Here is a 16,039-nt window from a genome sequence, read left to right as displayed (position 1 = left end):
GCCCTCAAGCTCTCTCTCGGCCGGTGCTAAGCCATTCACCTCACGCTGAATGCTTATGGAAACTTCAGAAGGAAAAAAATAAACCCCCTATTGAACTCCTTGCAATCGGAGACCTGAATGGGCTCGATATAAACCCCACTCGAACCAGCGGCAGCAATAGGCTTCCCTGGATGTTGGATTCCATCCAGCTTAAAAGTTTCCATGAAATAAACTAGGCTAAGCACATCAGCTGCATAGAAACTAACTCGGTGTAACAGGAGCATCTGTTCTTCACGTCCACCATTTTCTTAGAGCCTGAGCTCGGCGGCGCTGCGGCGGCGCGAGGTGCCAGCGGATCCCCGGCCGCGCCGGCACGGGCACGGACATGGATTAGCAGGGAGCATGCACGTCGTATAAACTACTGCACCAGGTCGCTTTTGTTTGTCAGAAAAACAGCTTAATGTATTTGCAAGGATGGCATTACAGAGCGCAGTCAATGTCCGCACTGAGACAGCAGAAGAGGAGCACACCTCAGACCCATTAATACACGGTACAAAGCAAATGTTTACCCAAGTACAAATGAAACAGGTCGACAATTAGCTAATGCAGCTTTGTGGACATAAACCAGGTACAGTCGAGCAGAACCAACATAAAATAAAAAGGAAACAGCCCTTTTCCTACGCCACGCTAAGAGCACTGTGGTTAGTGGTTTGGGAAGCCTCTGTCACGGTGAAAAATTTCCTTGCCGGTGTTTAATGTGTTTATTCTACTGCTACACTGCTGGATAAAAATAACAGCTGGCTGTACAAGGGACCCACTGTCAATACTGCAGTAATTGACAACATACAATTAAGTCTCACACCTGTTTATTGTAAGTAATTCATAGATAACCACTTCTAGTACACATTTTCATATTGGCTTTTAATGCTTTTGTTCTTTTTTTTTTTTTTTTTTAAGCTCAGGGATACCCAAATTTCACCTAAGGGTCATCACTGTGGTTACCCAGAAGGCTATACCTACTTTGGGAAACTGGTGCAAGGTGGTGTCGTGGCCAGGGATGGCAGAGATGGCTGGGGAGCTACAGGTCCCAACATGCAGGACGGTGTGGAGGTGGCAGCGGGGCCGGGGCAGCGGGGTTGGGGACATGCGCTGGCGGGCTGGCCGTGCACGCCGGGCTCTACACAGGGCCAAAACAAAGACCTCTACACACCTGGAGTAAGAACAGTGGTAACAAAGTCATAGCTACATATTCTTCTCTACATTTTTGTTTATTGAGACAAACTAATTAAAAGGCACAAACATAGGGCATATGTTTACATGGACATTATAACAAACATATACATTAAAAGTGTAGGAATGTGTTTCCTTTCTGCTAAACAGAAAGTTCCTAAGCTTTTATATATACAAAAGTTGTACAATTTGATGTCCTAAAGTACAAAAGATCATTTATAAAATTATTTTACACTAAGCTCTATTATTTTTTTTTTGTTTGTTTTTGTTTTACTATGTAGTCCAAGCCCCTAGAACAGTTTCACGTAAGGATACAGATACCTGTCACCTGAGCCAGCAGCCTGGCAATCACTGCTCGCACGGACACGGCCGGGGAGGAACGGAAGCAGTCCAGTGTGACTGGTCAGTCCTGCTAGCACTCTGTGAAAATGCACACGCTAATCTCCAGAGCTCTCAACTTCATTAAGATAAAAACATCTCAACTGTAATTTCTTTTTTTTTTTTTTTTTTCCTCTTTTTTTTTTTTTATTTAATGTAGAGGTTGGGTTTAGGGTGGTTTGTTTTTTTTTTAAAACAAAGTTTTAAAAATGTGAATATGTGACATGATAGTCTAAAAAGTATATCTGTTTCCCTAGACTTTGCTTTCTACTTTATGTACAGATAAACAGGTTAAGAAAAAAAAGCACATGTAGCTTAAACATGTGTGACCATTTATGAGCAGTTCTGGGCTGGACAGCTCAGCACCCCAGAACTCCCACAAATTGATAGAAATGTGTTAACACAATAGAAGAATAACGTAAAAATGATGATGTTTGCAAATATTTACAAAGTTGAACAGATTTGCACAACACTTGATTAAGAAATAGGGGAGAAATTAAAAGACGCTCTCTGCTTGTCCTGGAGGGGCATCCTACCTAGTTAGTGGTTAGAATAAAAACTGTATACAATTTAATATAAGACAAAACTTCTAGTGAACAACTAACACGTCTGTCCCCTGCTGAAACACCAGCAGGCTCTGACTGGGAGGCAGAGGGCATAAAAATCACACCCAGGGCCTCCAGAATCTTCCAGCTTAAAGCAATTTTCCTTAAGTTTCCAAGCACTCCTTTTGCTCCTAGATAAGAGTCCCATGGGGGTCTGACTGTTCAGAGACCATGTTTACATACATTTCGACTCCTCTTCTGTCAGCCATGGCTGTTTCTCGCCAAACAATAACAGGTTTTTTTTTTTAAAAAATGTTGACTACAATGCTCTATTCCCTTAGGGTAATATGTTGGGTAATATTTACATCTCCAAATATCAGGTCACAATCCCTATTATATGTTGAAGTTAGAATGATAAGTTATCATATGCTTTGCATATCAGAGCTGGTATCACCTTTCCCATAGGGAATGCTGCCTGAAATTACCATATTCCCAAAGGTAAAATGCATATTTTCTCCAAAAATGCATTTTTTTTTAAATGACAACATTGTAATGCATTTACTCATTGAAAAAAAAAAAAAAAACAAAAAAAACAAAACCAAAAAACCATCAAGACAGACAAAGGTTCTACACTAGCTCAGAAACAGTGGACTTGCCTGGGAGGTTAAAATGAGCCATCCACCCTGTCACAGATACAGAGGGGTCTTCGCTAGTGTTTAGATTAAAATAATTTTCTAAGTTATAATTCCAGGGGATAAAACATAAAATTGTTTTTTTTAATTACCTCTTTGTTGTTTTTTTTTTTTTTTTTTTTTTAAACTCTGGCAAATAAGTATCTGCTCTAATTCCGCATCAGTCAGCTACAATGTAAAACTTACTTTAAATGAAGTGCTCCAGTGAAACTCAAGCCTGAACCATGTGAGCCAAATCAAGGGGAAGATGCTACTGTGGTCTCTGATGGTGTTGCCCCAGTGTCTTAGCCTGAATTTATTAACTAAAAACAAAACAAAAAACCCAACGGAACAAAACAAAACAAAACAAAACAAAAACAAAACAAAACAAAACAAAAAAAAAACAAAAAAAAAAAAACCCAACCAAACAAAACCCAAAAAAGAACTGCTGGTAAGGATTCCATTTTAATCCTTTTTAATACTGTTTAGAACTTGTTTACCAGGGAGGAGAGGTGGGCAAGGCCTGGGGCAGGAAAGGCATGCTCTCCACTGGTCTCATGGCTATGTTGAGGGGACCAGCCAGCGTCATGGGGGTGGGCAGGTTCATGGGGGACGTGATGGTGACGGGGTGCGCTATGTTCACTGGAGCGGTGACCGGGGTGGGCAGGTTCACCGGGGTGGTGAGCGTTAATGGAGAGGTCATGGACAGAGGACTGGTTATAGTTACAGGATGCCCTAAGTTCATCGGACTGGATATATTAACTGCACTTGATACATTTACTGGACTTCTCATGCTCATTGCAGCTGCCACTGTGACTGGGTTTGTGATAGTCCCAGAAGCCACAGAGGACGTTATATTGAATGGAGTAGTAAGAGTCACAGGCGTAGTAGCAGCAGTGGAGGTTTGGCACAAGTTAGCAGCTTCTAAAAATGAGACATAAAAAAGACAAAAAGTTTTTAACACATAAAAAAACCATGGACAAGATTTAAACAAAACAAAACAAAACAAAAAAAACCCAAAAACCGAACAAGAACAGGTACAAATTCTGGAATAATTTTCTTTAGGTATTATTAGTAAGTTAAAATTGTTAACATTCTATAGCCTACAGGAAATACAAACTCTCATGCAGGTAATTTTTTTTTTTTTCCCTGAGAAGTCAAGTGAGGTTGTCTTAGCAAGAGGGTTTTTCCATGTTCATAAAAACAGTACTGTACAATCAAAAAAATCCTCCCAAGAGGAACAGTAGAAATAGAGAGTGTACATACCGAATGGTACGTACTCTATAGCCTTCTCAAAGGTGAACTGACATTCTGTGAAGGTTTTAAAAAGTCATTATTAGGGACTGATAAGCAAAGCTCGTTTCAATATTTACCTGCTTATTTCAGTCTTAATTATTGCTACTAAACTGCTCCACTGCTCACAGTACCTCTACTTCAAGGCTACCCCAGCAGCACATCCCTCAACCCCCATCAGCTCCTCAGCTTTCACACAGCTCCAGCTCCACACCATGTTGGTTTGAGGGGTTCTGGGGGGGGTTTGCAGCAAGCAGGACTGAAGTGCAGAGCAGGGGAGACCCAGGAGGCCGGGGCTGGGGAGCGGGGCCGCGGGGGGGACGGGAATCACTCCACATCCATCAGCACCACCTGCCGGCTACCCACACCGGGAGGCTCCGGGAGCAGGGGACGGGGAAGGGCTGGCTGCTAAAGAAACCAGGGAAAATACACTCTGCATCAACGTTACTAAGCCGTGTCTGCTTCCACATTTGTAGGGCAGGACCCCAAGCTCAGTTACACCCACGTGTCAGAGGTAAGCCAGGAGCAAAGAGTCCACTTTGCCTCTGGGGCAATACAAATATAACTTTGAAAGCAACATTAGCCCCATTCAAGGGTTACTGTTGGTTCTTCAAAGTCCATAGCTAGGAGGGGTGGAGAGGAAGGGAAAGAGTAAAAAAAAAAAAATAAATAAAATAAAAATTGTGAAAATAAATTGTACTAGACAAAAAAAAAAAAAAAAAAAAAAAGTCCCATCTAGTGTTGTAAAGCCACCACAAGTGGAACTAGCACAGGAGAACCAGCATGGAAAGAGCAGCTCAAGCATGGCACTGACTGGTCTAACTTCTCCTTCAAGCACAGTCACACCCAAAGACACATCCCACCCGTGCCCCTTCCCCAGTTAAGCTAAAAGCACCAGTGTGACACCACTGTTACCCACCCACCTCCCTCACCCCCCTCCCTCACCCCCCTCCTGCCCCAAACCACTGTTCTGTTAAAGCACATCCAACATTCTCAATAAGAAAGGAAAAGGAAACAAGACATGGGAAAGAACAAGCAGAAAATAATTTTCAGTGATTTTCTAAATCCAACATCATTTGCTTTATCTACTTAGTGGCCTGATGATATGTAATGTTTCTGTTATCACTGCATTTTAACATGAATAAGCTGTTTCTGCACTGTCTGATCACAGAATTAAATTACTGGCATAACAAGGGGAAAGGAAGCAAGCAGCCTAAAACACAAACAAGAACCTAGAAAACAAAAACAGACTGAAGAACTGAAAGAAAGGTTCAGAGAAAAGGAAAAAAATAAGGTGAGTCAAAAACATTCCTAAAAACAGCCAGTGAAAAACAGTAAGCAGTGGTCATTAAGAACTTCTAAAGCATGTAATCCATGAAGTCACATGATGGGCATTAATAATCAAACTGTTGTGAAACAAATAAGCAGCAGTAATGGGAGAATTTCAACTACTGTATCCTAAAACCACTAAACTGAAGCAATCTGTTCCCTACAAAGTGACACAATGACCAACAACAGCAATCCCACTTCAATTACAGCAGCAGCACAGGCAGAGGTAAGCTGTGAGCCAGCACTGATGAGAAACAGGATCACTGATTACCTCATTTTGTAATGAAACAAAGCAAGAGAGAGAGCGAGTTCTCTGAGGTCTAGAAAATGTCATGCAAAGACAGTTACATGATGATAGAGCAGATGGAGTCAGTTGGGGGAGACAGGATGCACAGGACACAGAAAGCACACACGTGTGCCCTGGTGCTGGTGCAAGGGCAGAGGGGGTGTGTGTGCACACAGGTGAGCAGGGCAAACAAGCACAAGCACAGCTAAAAGCCACACGCAAGTCAAAGCCCACAGCCCTGCTTGGAGCACACACAAGCTCCCCTCTGTAACCAATGCCTCTAGGGACACAGGCAAGCACACAGACCAAGGGAGCAAGTCATGAGCAGGTCATTTAACACACCCTACTCCTGGGTGTTTCCTCCTGTTTCCTCCTCTCCTCTCTTAGCTATGTTCTAAGAATGAAACTGTCATGTAAGACATCCTTCCTGACACCTTGAACTCCCTGTATGACTGTGAGCTCCCCTATGTCACAAAGCCCACCACGTCAGTATTGGTTTGTTTTACCTTTCTTCCTGGCTTTGACGGCCTCTTCCCACAATCTCAGGGTCTCTACCTGCTTTCCAGGCCAACTTGTTACGTGTTGCTGCTGCTGCTGCTGCTGTTGCTGCTGCTGCTGCTGTTGCTGCTGTTGTTGTTGCTGCTGCTGCTGCTGCTGCTGTTGTTGTTGCTGCTGCTGTTGCTGCTGCTGTTGCTGTTTCTGGTTGCTGGTCTCTTCACTCATGCATGCTATGCCAATCAAGTAAGAACACAAATTCACCTTGAAAAGTTACTCTGTTTTCTGCTGAGATCACAAAGGCAACTTCTACAAAGAGCGTGAGGAATCTCACAGGATTCCAAGAACAAAATCACAGAGGTGTTTAAAACAGTATCATTAATTCTGTGCTTCATAAAACTACTTTTCCAAGAGCTAAAAACGAAAGCATAACTCAAGAACATCTACTTTAAGTGGCAAACCAGACTTTTGTCATTATTTACTTTGTATTTAGGAAGAATGAAATGAAAGACTCCAGTTAAGTCTCTAGAACTCAAACTGAATCCATTTTTTCTAAACTTTAGCTTAAAAATGAAAAATAAAAAAAGCCTTTTTACTTTTTATTGCTAGTATAACTTAAAAATTTCAGTTTACCTTTACATCAGAGAACAGCCTGTCACCATTCTCTGGCCACAGTACAGCTCATCATTTCCACCTCTAACAACTGCTCGAAATGCCTCATGTGAACTGGCTTAGCGCCACCAAACTGGCTAGGGAAGCCAGAGTTGTAACCCTGTACCCTGAAAAATACTTCACATCCAAATTTCCTACTAAGCTCAACAATCAGGCATTTCAGACATTCCCAGTACCTTTAAATTATCCAGGAGTAACAGGAACTGCAAAGATGTTGTAAATTAATACAGTTTAAAGGCTTTAAGGACAAAGTTTCCAAAGACATTCCTTACTTCTGCCTCTTTATTCCTCTGAAAACCCATTTTATATTACTAACCATGTGGGGTTAACCTAAGTTACAGGTATTTTAATAGGGAAAATTTGAAAGTCAAGTCTTCATTTGCTTGCTAGGCATTCCCAGGTGCAGAGTTTAAGTCTAGAAGGAGCTATTACAAACATCTCATCTGACCTCCTGCACACCACCAGTCAGACGCCATTAATGCCCAAAACCTATCAGGGCTGGATTTAAATCCTCTTCTTGTCAGCTACTGCCTGAGGGAGGAAACACTGAGCCCCAGGGTCAAAGCTCAGAGAAAGCAGAGAAATCTTTCCCCTGATTTTGATGAGCTTTGGATGAGGCTTCAGACCTGAAACCTGGCAAATCTTAGCAGTTCTTAAATAGTCTAAAATCTCCAGACTATCTGTTGGACTTTTAGACCTGCACAGTTCAGGAAGTAGCGCTGAACTTAAAAGGTGAGAAAACTTGGGAACTCTCCTCTTCAAGAGATGGGTCACTGTCATGAACTGCAGGGCATTCCCAAGGGATGAGAGCACAGTCTTGCAGCAAACAACTCCACACACGCCAATTCTTGAGCTGAAGCACATTCTGTTACTAAAGATCTACTTTTAAGAGGTGTGACCACCCAGACTGACAGACACATAGCTGAATTTTAACGTCATCAAAGGCAATTCCCTTGGCAAACACATTGTTATTAGAAATGTTTGTAAAACGTTCACCTACTTTTATTGATGCCTTGTTTACAGGTATTACAGTTGATACTTTGGCTCTGCCCGTGTGTCTTTAAGTGGCTGGTGATATATGCTGCACTCAGAAGTTTACCACAGATATTACACGATACCTTTCCTTCATGGCGCACCATGTGTGTCCGCAGTCTGTCTTTGGTGGCAAAGGCAGCAGTGCACGTCTGGGTGGAGAACAAAGTTACACTTGAGGTGCAGACAGAGCAGCACAGCATCACCTGCAGGCCCACTGCGAGCCCACGTTACCCTGCAGGTCCTAACAGTATCCTAAGTGCATTGACAACTTTAAGTTTTACCTGTATTTATAGAGAAACAAAAATCAAACTACTCAGCAGAGACTGAGAATGGAATTTGCTTCTGAGACAATCAGGATAAAAATCATATTCTATACTGCTTCAACTTTCTGAAAACACTGGGTTGCCTTACCCACCAGTGCAAGAGGGAGCTTATAAAAAACACCTACAATAGGCAAAGTTGGTTTCTAATGTAATTTTACTGTACAAATATGAACTTGGTACCTTACACTGCTCAATTACTTCTGCTCCCATCCAGAACAAGGAAGCAAAACCTTTTCCTAACACTATTTTTTTTACCCAAGGCTTTTATTTAATAAGATGAGTCACTAAAACAGGTTGGAATAAGCATGGATATTCCAAGCAAAACAGTTAATTGTTCAAGGGCAATCAAATTATTTCTTCTAGACTCAGTCATCAAGTTAGGACAACTTGCTTTTCCCTTCCAGCAAAATAACAGATCCAGAATCAACCATTCGACCCATTTTAAATAGATGTGCTGAGAAAGACATTTGATTTGAACATGCTGAGAAACACAATGCACACATTACCCCAGAAATGAGCACTAAGCAGAGGATGCTGCTACAATCCTCCTACTACGTTAAGCATATGGCAAAACAGAGCAACTATGCTGTTCTCCAAGAAAGCAAAAAGCCTCTCATCTTCCTAAAAAAGCAACCATGGCATCTTTTTAAAGTTCCACCAGAACTCCAGCACTGTGGTGTGGTGGCAAATGTGGCTTTACTCCTAAACTTGCTCTTCTAAAGTCCAGGAGTAAATACAGTTCTGGAAAGATTCACCTGAGTACTACAGACACAATAAGGTATTGTTCTTAATAAACCATTTTAGCCCTTACTTGGCATTTGAAGGGTCTCTCTGTTGAGTGAACATGTTTAACGTGACAGCTTAAATGATCAGGCCTGCAAGAAAGAGAGGAAGAGGAGAAAAGTGCACGCTGTTACAAACACAGAAGCAGGACACCTTGGCTAGCAGTGCTGACACCGCGCTGGTCGCTCCCTGCAGCCCCCATCCCTCTGACAGCCAGGATAAATCCCTTCCCCTCACCTACCAGGGGCTTCACCTGCAACACCTCGCAGCTTAAAACCAACAACCTGCGGTTTAAAACTTAACTCTCTTCTCCTCACACACCTGAAAATGGCATGTTTGGTCACACCTTGTGTAAAGGTGAGAGCGCAACAGCTCTAAAGGTTGAAGTTTTCTCTGTTGCAAGCACAGGTACGAACAGAGCCGGCAGCAGTGCGAGCTGCCCCTGAGCTCTGTCAGTGCCCTCCACCCTGCTGTAAGACCAGGTGACAGCTTCCCTGCCCTGCCCCATTTGGTCACAGACCACGGCAAAGCCTGGTGAAGGGGCTCTGTGCCCAACCCCAGTGACACAGACACACACCTTATGGGACCTGGATGAGGCTGAGAAACCATTTCAAACCACTCTCCTAAAAAAGTGACCACTTCTGGCCACTGCTAACCTTGCTCAGATGGAGACTCCCCCACGCTAACTGCAGACAAGGCTCTTTATCCCCTCACCAACCTCCTCAGAAGGCTGGTTCTCCCAGCTCCTCACTACCACAGAGCTTAACCCTTCTTGCTCATGAAAAGCCAAGAGTGGAGCATGCCTGGGATTTGCTACAGGGTACCTTGAGAAGCCTTTTCCACAAACACCGCAGGTGTAGGGTTTCGTGATGCCACCTTCGTGAGACCTCACGTGGTAGGTCATGCGATCCTTTCTCTTGAAGCGCTGATTGCAAATGGGACATTCGAAGGGTTTCTCGTCGGAGTGGGACAGCTTGTGCCGGTTGAGGTGGTAGACGTCCCTGAAGGCCTTTCCACACATCTCACAAGCGTGGTTCTTCTTCACGGGCTTGCTGGGCTTCTTCACCGTCTGCGTCACTGCCATGGCCGTGGCGCCGGCGCTGCTGCTGGGGTTGGTGGCAGAGGAAGACGTAGTGACTGTGGACAGGATGCCTGCGATAGTCGAAACCAGTGAACTCCGGCTGTTGTCACCAGCGATGGTCGAGATAAGGGGCACCATTGTGGTGGGAGTTTTCTTTGGCCGTGACACTAACTTTATCCCTGTGTGGCAGGACTCGTGACGCCTCAAATGGTAGCTGTCCCTGAAAGCTTTGCTGCAGTAAGTGCACACAAAGGAGGTTTTAGGTTTTTCCTTTTTAATCCCAACAATAGCATCCTTTAATGTTTCTGATGCAGGCTGAGGTTTCTGCGTTATTGGTAAGGGCAGAATCGGCTTCTGATCGGGCGGCTCAACAGCAGAGCTCAGGAGAGGCAACAAACTGTTCTGTGCTGCCTGCTGTTGGTGATGGGAGGCTTCGTGTGCCTAAAACCAAACATTCACACTTAAATTCTCTGGATGGGTGCTCGCTCTGGCACGGTGAGAACATTTACAAACGACAGGGAAGCACATTCTAGACCAAAAGCCATGGAAGGAACAACAGGGGAAGGTTACATAATGCTGGTTTTGGACGAGATAAACCGCTCACACTGTAAATGCCCAGGCTGTGCAGATCCTGTGGTAAGTGTAGGACACGGCACAACAATCAAGGAATTATTAAGTTTCTGGAGGGCAACTTTTTACGGAAGACAACTAGGTGCTTGTCAGATCTTTTAATAACAGCATTTCATCTTTACATAACAGACAACTCATTTTGCTAATGATCATATCAGATGGCACATCAGGACTATCTCTGGAGAGGATGAAGGTACTGACAGGAGTTGCAAAATGAGGCCCCACCTTTAAGCCGAGCTTAGTGCACACTGAGAATTGAACCGCAGCCACGGAGAGCCAGGATGCGATAAGGCGTCTTATTTAAACAGTGTGTTCATACCCCTGTGCCAGCACTGAAACCAAAGCAACTGGAATCGGGAGCTGTCTAAAGCCACATCTCTATATTTAGCAGGTTCCTGATGCATTTATCCACTGACCACTGTGTTCTCTGCGTCTGGAACTAACAAGAATAGCGGCACGGCCTTTTTCTCTTCGTCAGCAGCTACTTTGTGCTGGGAAGAGAAGCTGATCGATACACACTGGGAGACATCTAGAGATGCTGGAGAATACAGTTCGGGGGTGCTGGGAATAAACCCTGAAAGCTGTTTGAAAGCAGCCAATACCAACTAACTTTGAACTACAGAATCTGTGGCAGAAGCTACAGGGAAGGGAAGGGGGGGCCCGCAGCCAGCACCGCTCAGCTGAGCTGCAGCCTGCCTGCCACGGGCTGTGCTGCACCACGCGTGGTTATTCTAAGGCAGAAACACTGTTATTAAAACTCATCCAGTCAGACTGGGACAAAACCATGGCAGATACAATTTTAATGTGGTTTAGAAACCACACAGACCAATTCAGCCTAATGGAGCATTAAAATAAATCACTCCAGCACCTTAAGCCAGTTTAAGTGCATCTGTATTCAAGATGTGCCTCGGTCTCATCAGACCAGTTTTAAATCAGGCTCGTTATTAACGCAGCGTGCCAGGCCCGAAGCTGAGTTTGGGGAAACTTGCATTCCCATTAGATCAGTACTGCAGCCTTCCAGGACTCCTTTCCTATGGCTTTCCTCACAAAATAACATGACTCAAAGCTGTGAGAGCTGAGTAAAACACTGTGCCAGTGCACGACCCTGACCTGTCTACTTTTACATCTGCTGGGGCGGACAGTACTGGGAGGCGCACTCAGGCTAATGCTCTTCCCATGGGAATCCATTTCAACACGTCCTTTGGACAAGCCAGTGTTTCTAGAAGCTCACTTTGGGCCTTTTTCCCAGTTGTGTGCTGGCTGCTTTGCCTGCCTGGATCGCAGCAGGGACTACAGCCCCCCCAGAGCGTCTCTCCCTTGCTGTGGGGCAGCTCCTGCATCACTCCAATCTCACTTTTCGGGAGCGTGATGATGGTGATCTTTGGATAAAAGCCATGGGTGGATACCAACACTAACCCACGTGGGAAAGAATACAAGCTCCCAAACACTCCAAGCCTATCTGACAGGAAAACAGCTCACAGGAGAAAGCCTGGACTCCGGACACTAACAGGAGACAAAACTTGTGGGAATCATTAGGAGCCAGGCCAGGTTGTCCATCTGTATCTGCTTTTTAGATCCGTCTGTGCCGAAGCTCGGGATGCAACAGGTAGGCTGGATATTAGCACACCTGCCTGCCCACAGCAGCCACCTCAAACAACAGCCCGAGGGGCTGCTTTATTTCAGGGAGCGATTGCTGAAGAGCTGCATCCAGAACTCTCCTGGAGGCGACGCTGCTAAATCAGAGCACCGCACAAGCCCCAGCAGCTCCATTAAACTTTTCCCTCACTTCAGTGACAATTGTGGATTTTCAACCATTTATTTTCCATGTTTTTAAAAAGGTTTTGACACTTCTACATTGCATGAAAGTAAGAGTTTGCATGATACACACCGACAGCACAATACTGAGCAAGTTGAGCACTTCATCACAATTTTAACTTTAAAAAAATATGAAATGTTTTACAACTTCAAATCGGCATTAAACAATGTTGTTAAACTGCACCAGAAGACACTGCAGAGCACCTATTGATAGCTCCAGAGATACAATTTCAAAAGCAGACCTAGCAGATCGGATAATGGAGAACCCAAATCCTTTGGACAAGGTTCAAACTTAGGCGGTTTATGGATATTTTTAAGCCTCAAAGAATCGTCAGCACTTCAAGGTAATGATGCACTTATTCCTACAGATCCGATGGAGACAGTGGACATAAAACAATGTATATTCATCAAGCTATAGGCTATGGAGCTGCTGCTTATATAAGTCTGCTTATCTTGGTTCTGAGGGTGCCAGCATTATTCGCAGCACCGTGCTCCTCGCAGCCCCTCTGCCACCAGCCGTGTTCCTCAGTTTCCAAGGGCCGTTAAAGCCTTTTAAAAAAGGATCAGGCAGCATTTTTTTTTTAACTCCCTGTTGGAGAAGGGAAGCCAGCACCTGCTGCACGCCTCTGGCAGGCGCAGTTATGCAGGCTGCGACCACGGTTTTACTTGACCCAGCATTAACGTCGAGTCAAGTCAACATTTTGGAGATATTCTGATGGTCTGGGACAGGCTCTCCTGCAAAATCCCCTTGTTCTGTCACTAATTCCTTCTCTCCTGGGGGGGCAGTAAACAAAAAAACCCTGCAATTCATGACCCAGAGTGTAGGATGTGGCATTGTGAACTTCCAGTGCCAGAGGCTAAAATATTTTTGTGCTTCAGCCTTAATGTGAGAGCAACAAATTAGCATGAGTCATATCTTGAACACTCCATCTGATGGATGAGTCCTCCTCACATTAACAGATACAACTTTCGCTTCCCGAGCACATCCTAGAAGTGGTTTTCCAACTATGCGTTTTGGGGACTAAGAAGATCCAGACAAGAACTTCTTATTCAGTAGCACGACTGTTTCTTTAGAAAGGGATACAATTCATCAAAATGCCACCTAAAAACAATCAAACAACTTTATTTGGAAGGAACGGCTTACAGTTGCACAGCCCACTGCTACAGGACTAAAATTAAGACATCGAAACCTCCTCTAAAAACATTTGGCTAAAAATTACAACTTTATACTCCACGTATCAAGCTGTCCCTTAGGGAATCCTGTCCCAGCTGGAACGCACACTTGGTTTAACACTCCCCCCAGGAAGAACGAGTGTGAATATTCAGTCACTTCCATTTGTTATTTAACTGACACCGGGGACAGGCTTTTAAATCCATGTTTTTTAACTAGTTTAACTAATCAGCTGGATCGGGGCTGATGTGCTGCTGCGAGAATGGGAAGAAGAAAAATGAAAGTCACATCAGGACTACTTCAGTGCTGCTTTCTGCTGGGTGCATCGGCACACTCACACCCCAAATCATTGATTCTAACAAAACCACACAAGAAACAATATCCAGCATTTATTATGAGCTCTGAAAGCTTTATAATTTAGGGACAAAAAAAAAAAAAAATCAGAGGAAAATTTCCACGTCACAGTTTTATGAAGATGCTTCCGAGTCGCACTTTCAGAAAGTGAACTGCTGACTCCTTAATTAAAAGCAGCAAAGCTGACTCCTAAATCAGCGTGTGACATCACTACTTCAAAACTCAGCACCTTCAGAAAAGCACGGACGAGCAGCGAGGAGCTGGACACGTACTTGAAGCATTACTTGGCATTTCTCAGCCTGCTGCAATACAGTCCTGCCAGCCTAGGAAAAATTTCCCCTGGAAAACGCTCAGCTGGGAGGCAGCAAGGCACTAAAGCAGCCCCGGCTCGGAGGGAGATGGCCCTAAACTAAGGAGATTAACTTCTTAGCGTGAAGTTCCCTACGTGCGAATCACAACTGCCCACTAGAGTGAGAAATAATTCACCAGACCTCAGCCAAACTCCATGGCATCGCCCGCATCCATCACGGAAAGGCGGAAAACCCAGCGCCCAGCTCCCGGTACCGGCTCCCCGAACATTCCCGGCGTGTTTTCCGAGGCAGAGAACCCGAGCGAGTGACTCATCCCTTGGTACTTGCAAGGGACGAATTTTTCCTCCCTAAAGGAATGGTGCTCGCCTCTTGGCGGATTTATTCATTCAACTCAGGTTTTCAAACTCGTGTCACGGGCTGGGTCTGGGTTTAATTCCGAGGAGGACAGTGAGGAAGCGAGCGGCCGCCACCGGGAACGTGCAAAGAGGATTATTTTACCTTGAGAAAGGTGATGTGCTGGGCGCTTTTTTTTTTTTTTTTTTTTTTTTTTTCTACGCTGCTGCTGCTGCAATCACACGTTTTATGTTTTCCAGCTCAAAAAAAAAAAAAAAAAAAAAATCCAGGAGAAAACAATCTGCTGAGAAGGGGCTTGCGAGGCTCACAAAAGCCAGGCAGATATATATATATATATATATATATTGTTTAAGTTTGTTTTTTTTTCTGGTACATTGGGTTTTCTTCGGAATTACATAAACAGCGGTGTTTTTAAGTCAGTCTTTCACCGACAGAAAGGGGGAAAATTGTGACTCAGTTGGCAAAGGGAGGGGTTGCACGCTCCACCGTCCCTATTCCTCCCCATTCCCGTTAGGATTTCGCCAGTTTTTACAGAAATCCGGCCCGCTCGCGTCCTATTTTAAAAGAAAACAAGCTCCCTCGTCAGCCGGCCCTGAGTCAGGCTGTTTAAAGAGGGATTAATTTATTCTCCCAGACACGGCGTTTGTTCCATCGGGGTTTTGTTGGAGCCCGGTGGAAGCTTGGGTCTTTTTTTTTTTTTTTTTTTTTTTTTTTTTTGTTCTTTTTTTTTTTTTTTCTGTTGTTGTTTGTCTCTTTGGACGAGGGGGGAGAAGAAAACAAGCAAACACCAAAAAAAAAAAAAAAAAATTTAAAAAAGCGCGATCTCACGTTTTGCGGGGGGTAAAAAAAAAAAATAAAATAAAAATATAAACATGAATATCGGCGGTTTGTAATGAAAGCGGGAAGGGAGCGCGCTGCGGGGCGGCGGCGGAGGGAGAAAGTGCAGGAGGAGGGAAGGAGGGAGAAGCGGAGCCGCGGGGCCGCTGAGGCGCTGCCCGGCGGGCCGGGCCGGGCCGGGCCGGGCCGGGCCGGGGGCGGGCGGGGGCCGGGCGGCCGCGCTGAGTGACAGCCCGGCCCGGCGGGGACCGGCGGGGCCGCGGCCGTGAGGGAGGGAGGGAGAGAAAGAGGGGGGGCGCGGGCAGCGCCGCCGCCGCGGGGCCTCACCTGAAAGAGGAACGCGGTCCAGTTGGCCTCCATGGCGGGGGCGGCGCGGCCCCGGGCGGCGGCGGCGGCGGCTGCGGCGGGCGGTCCCCCCGTCGCTCCCTCCCCCGGGCCGCAGCTACATGGAGCCGACAACAAAGCGG

At 45.1% G+C, this 16,039-nt stretch overlaps 1 protein-coding gene across 3 annotated transcripts; it reads right to left on the bottom strand.

Moving 5' to 3' along the window:
* Positions 1–1,228: 1,228 nt before the first annotated feature.
* Positions 1,229–16,039, bottom strand: VEZF1 (vascular endothelial zinc finger 1). 3 transcript variants are annotated; one of them, XM_053961630.1, is made up of 7 exons: positions 15,900–16,038; positions 9,844–10,541; positions 9,048–9,111; positions 7,879–8,062; positions 6,218–6,439; positions 4,070–4,114; positions 1,229–3,727 (listed from the first exon to the last, which is right to left on the bottom strand). In XM_053961630.1, the coding sequence occupies exons 1-7, from the start codon at positions 15,930–15,932 to the stop codon at positions 3,300–3,302; spliced, it is 1,674 nt and encodes a 557-aa protein (XP_053817605.1). In that variant the 5' UTR covers positions 15,933–16,038; the 3' UTR covers positions 1,229–3,299. The 3 variants fall into 3 exon arrangements, with proteins under 3 accessions (XP_053817605.1, XP_053817606.1, XP_053817607.1); XM_053961631.1 differs by lacking the exon at positions 15,900–16,038 and adding an exon at positions 14,562–14,585; XM_053961632.1 differs by lacking the exon at positions 4,070–4,114 and having other exon boundaries at positions 15,900–16,039.

Source organism: Vidua chalybeata, chromosome 20 (genome assembly GCF_026979565.1).
Source record: "Vidua chalybeata isolate OUT-0048 chromosome 20, bVidCha1 merged haplotype, whole genome shotgun sequence".
NCBI lineage: Eukaryota > Metazoa > Chordata > Aves > Passeriformes > Viduidae > Vidua > Vidua chalybeata.
Note: the sequence above shows the minus strand (reverse complement) of the source record. Positions and strands in the feature narration are given on the sequence as shown.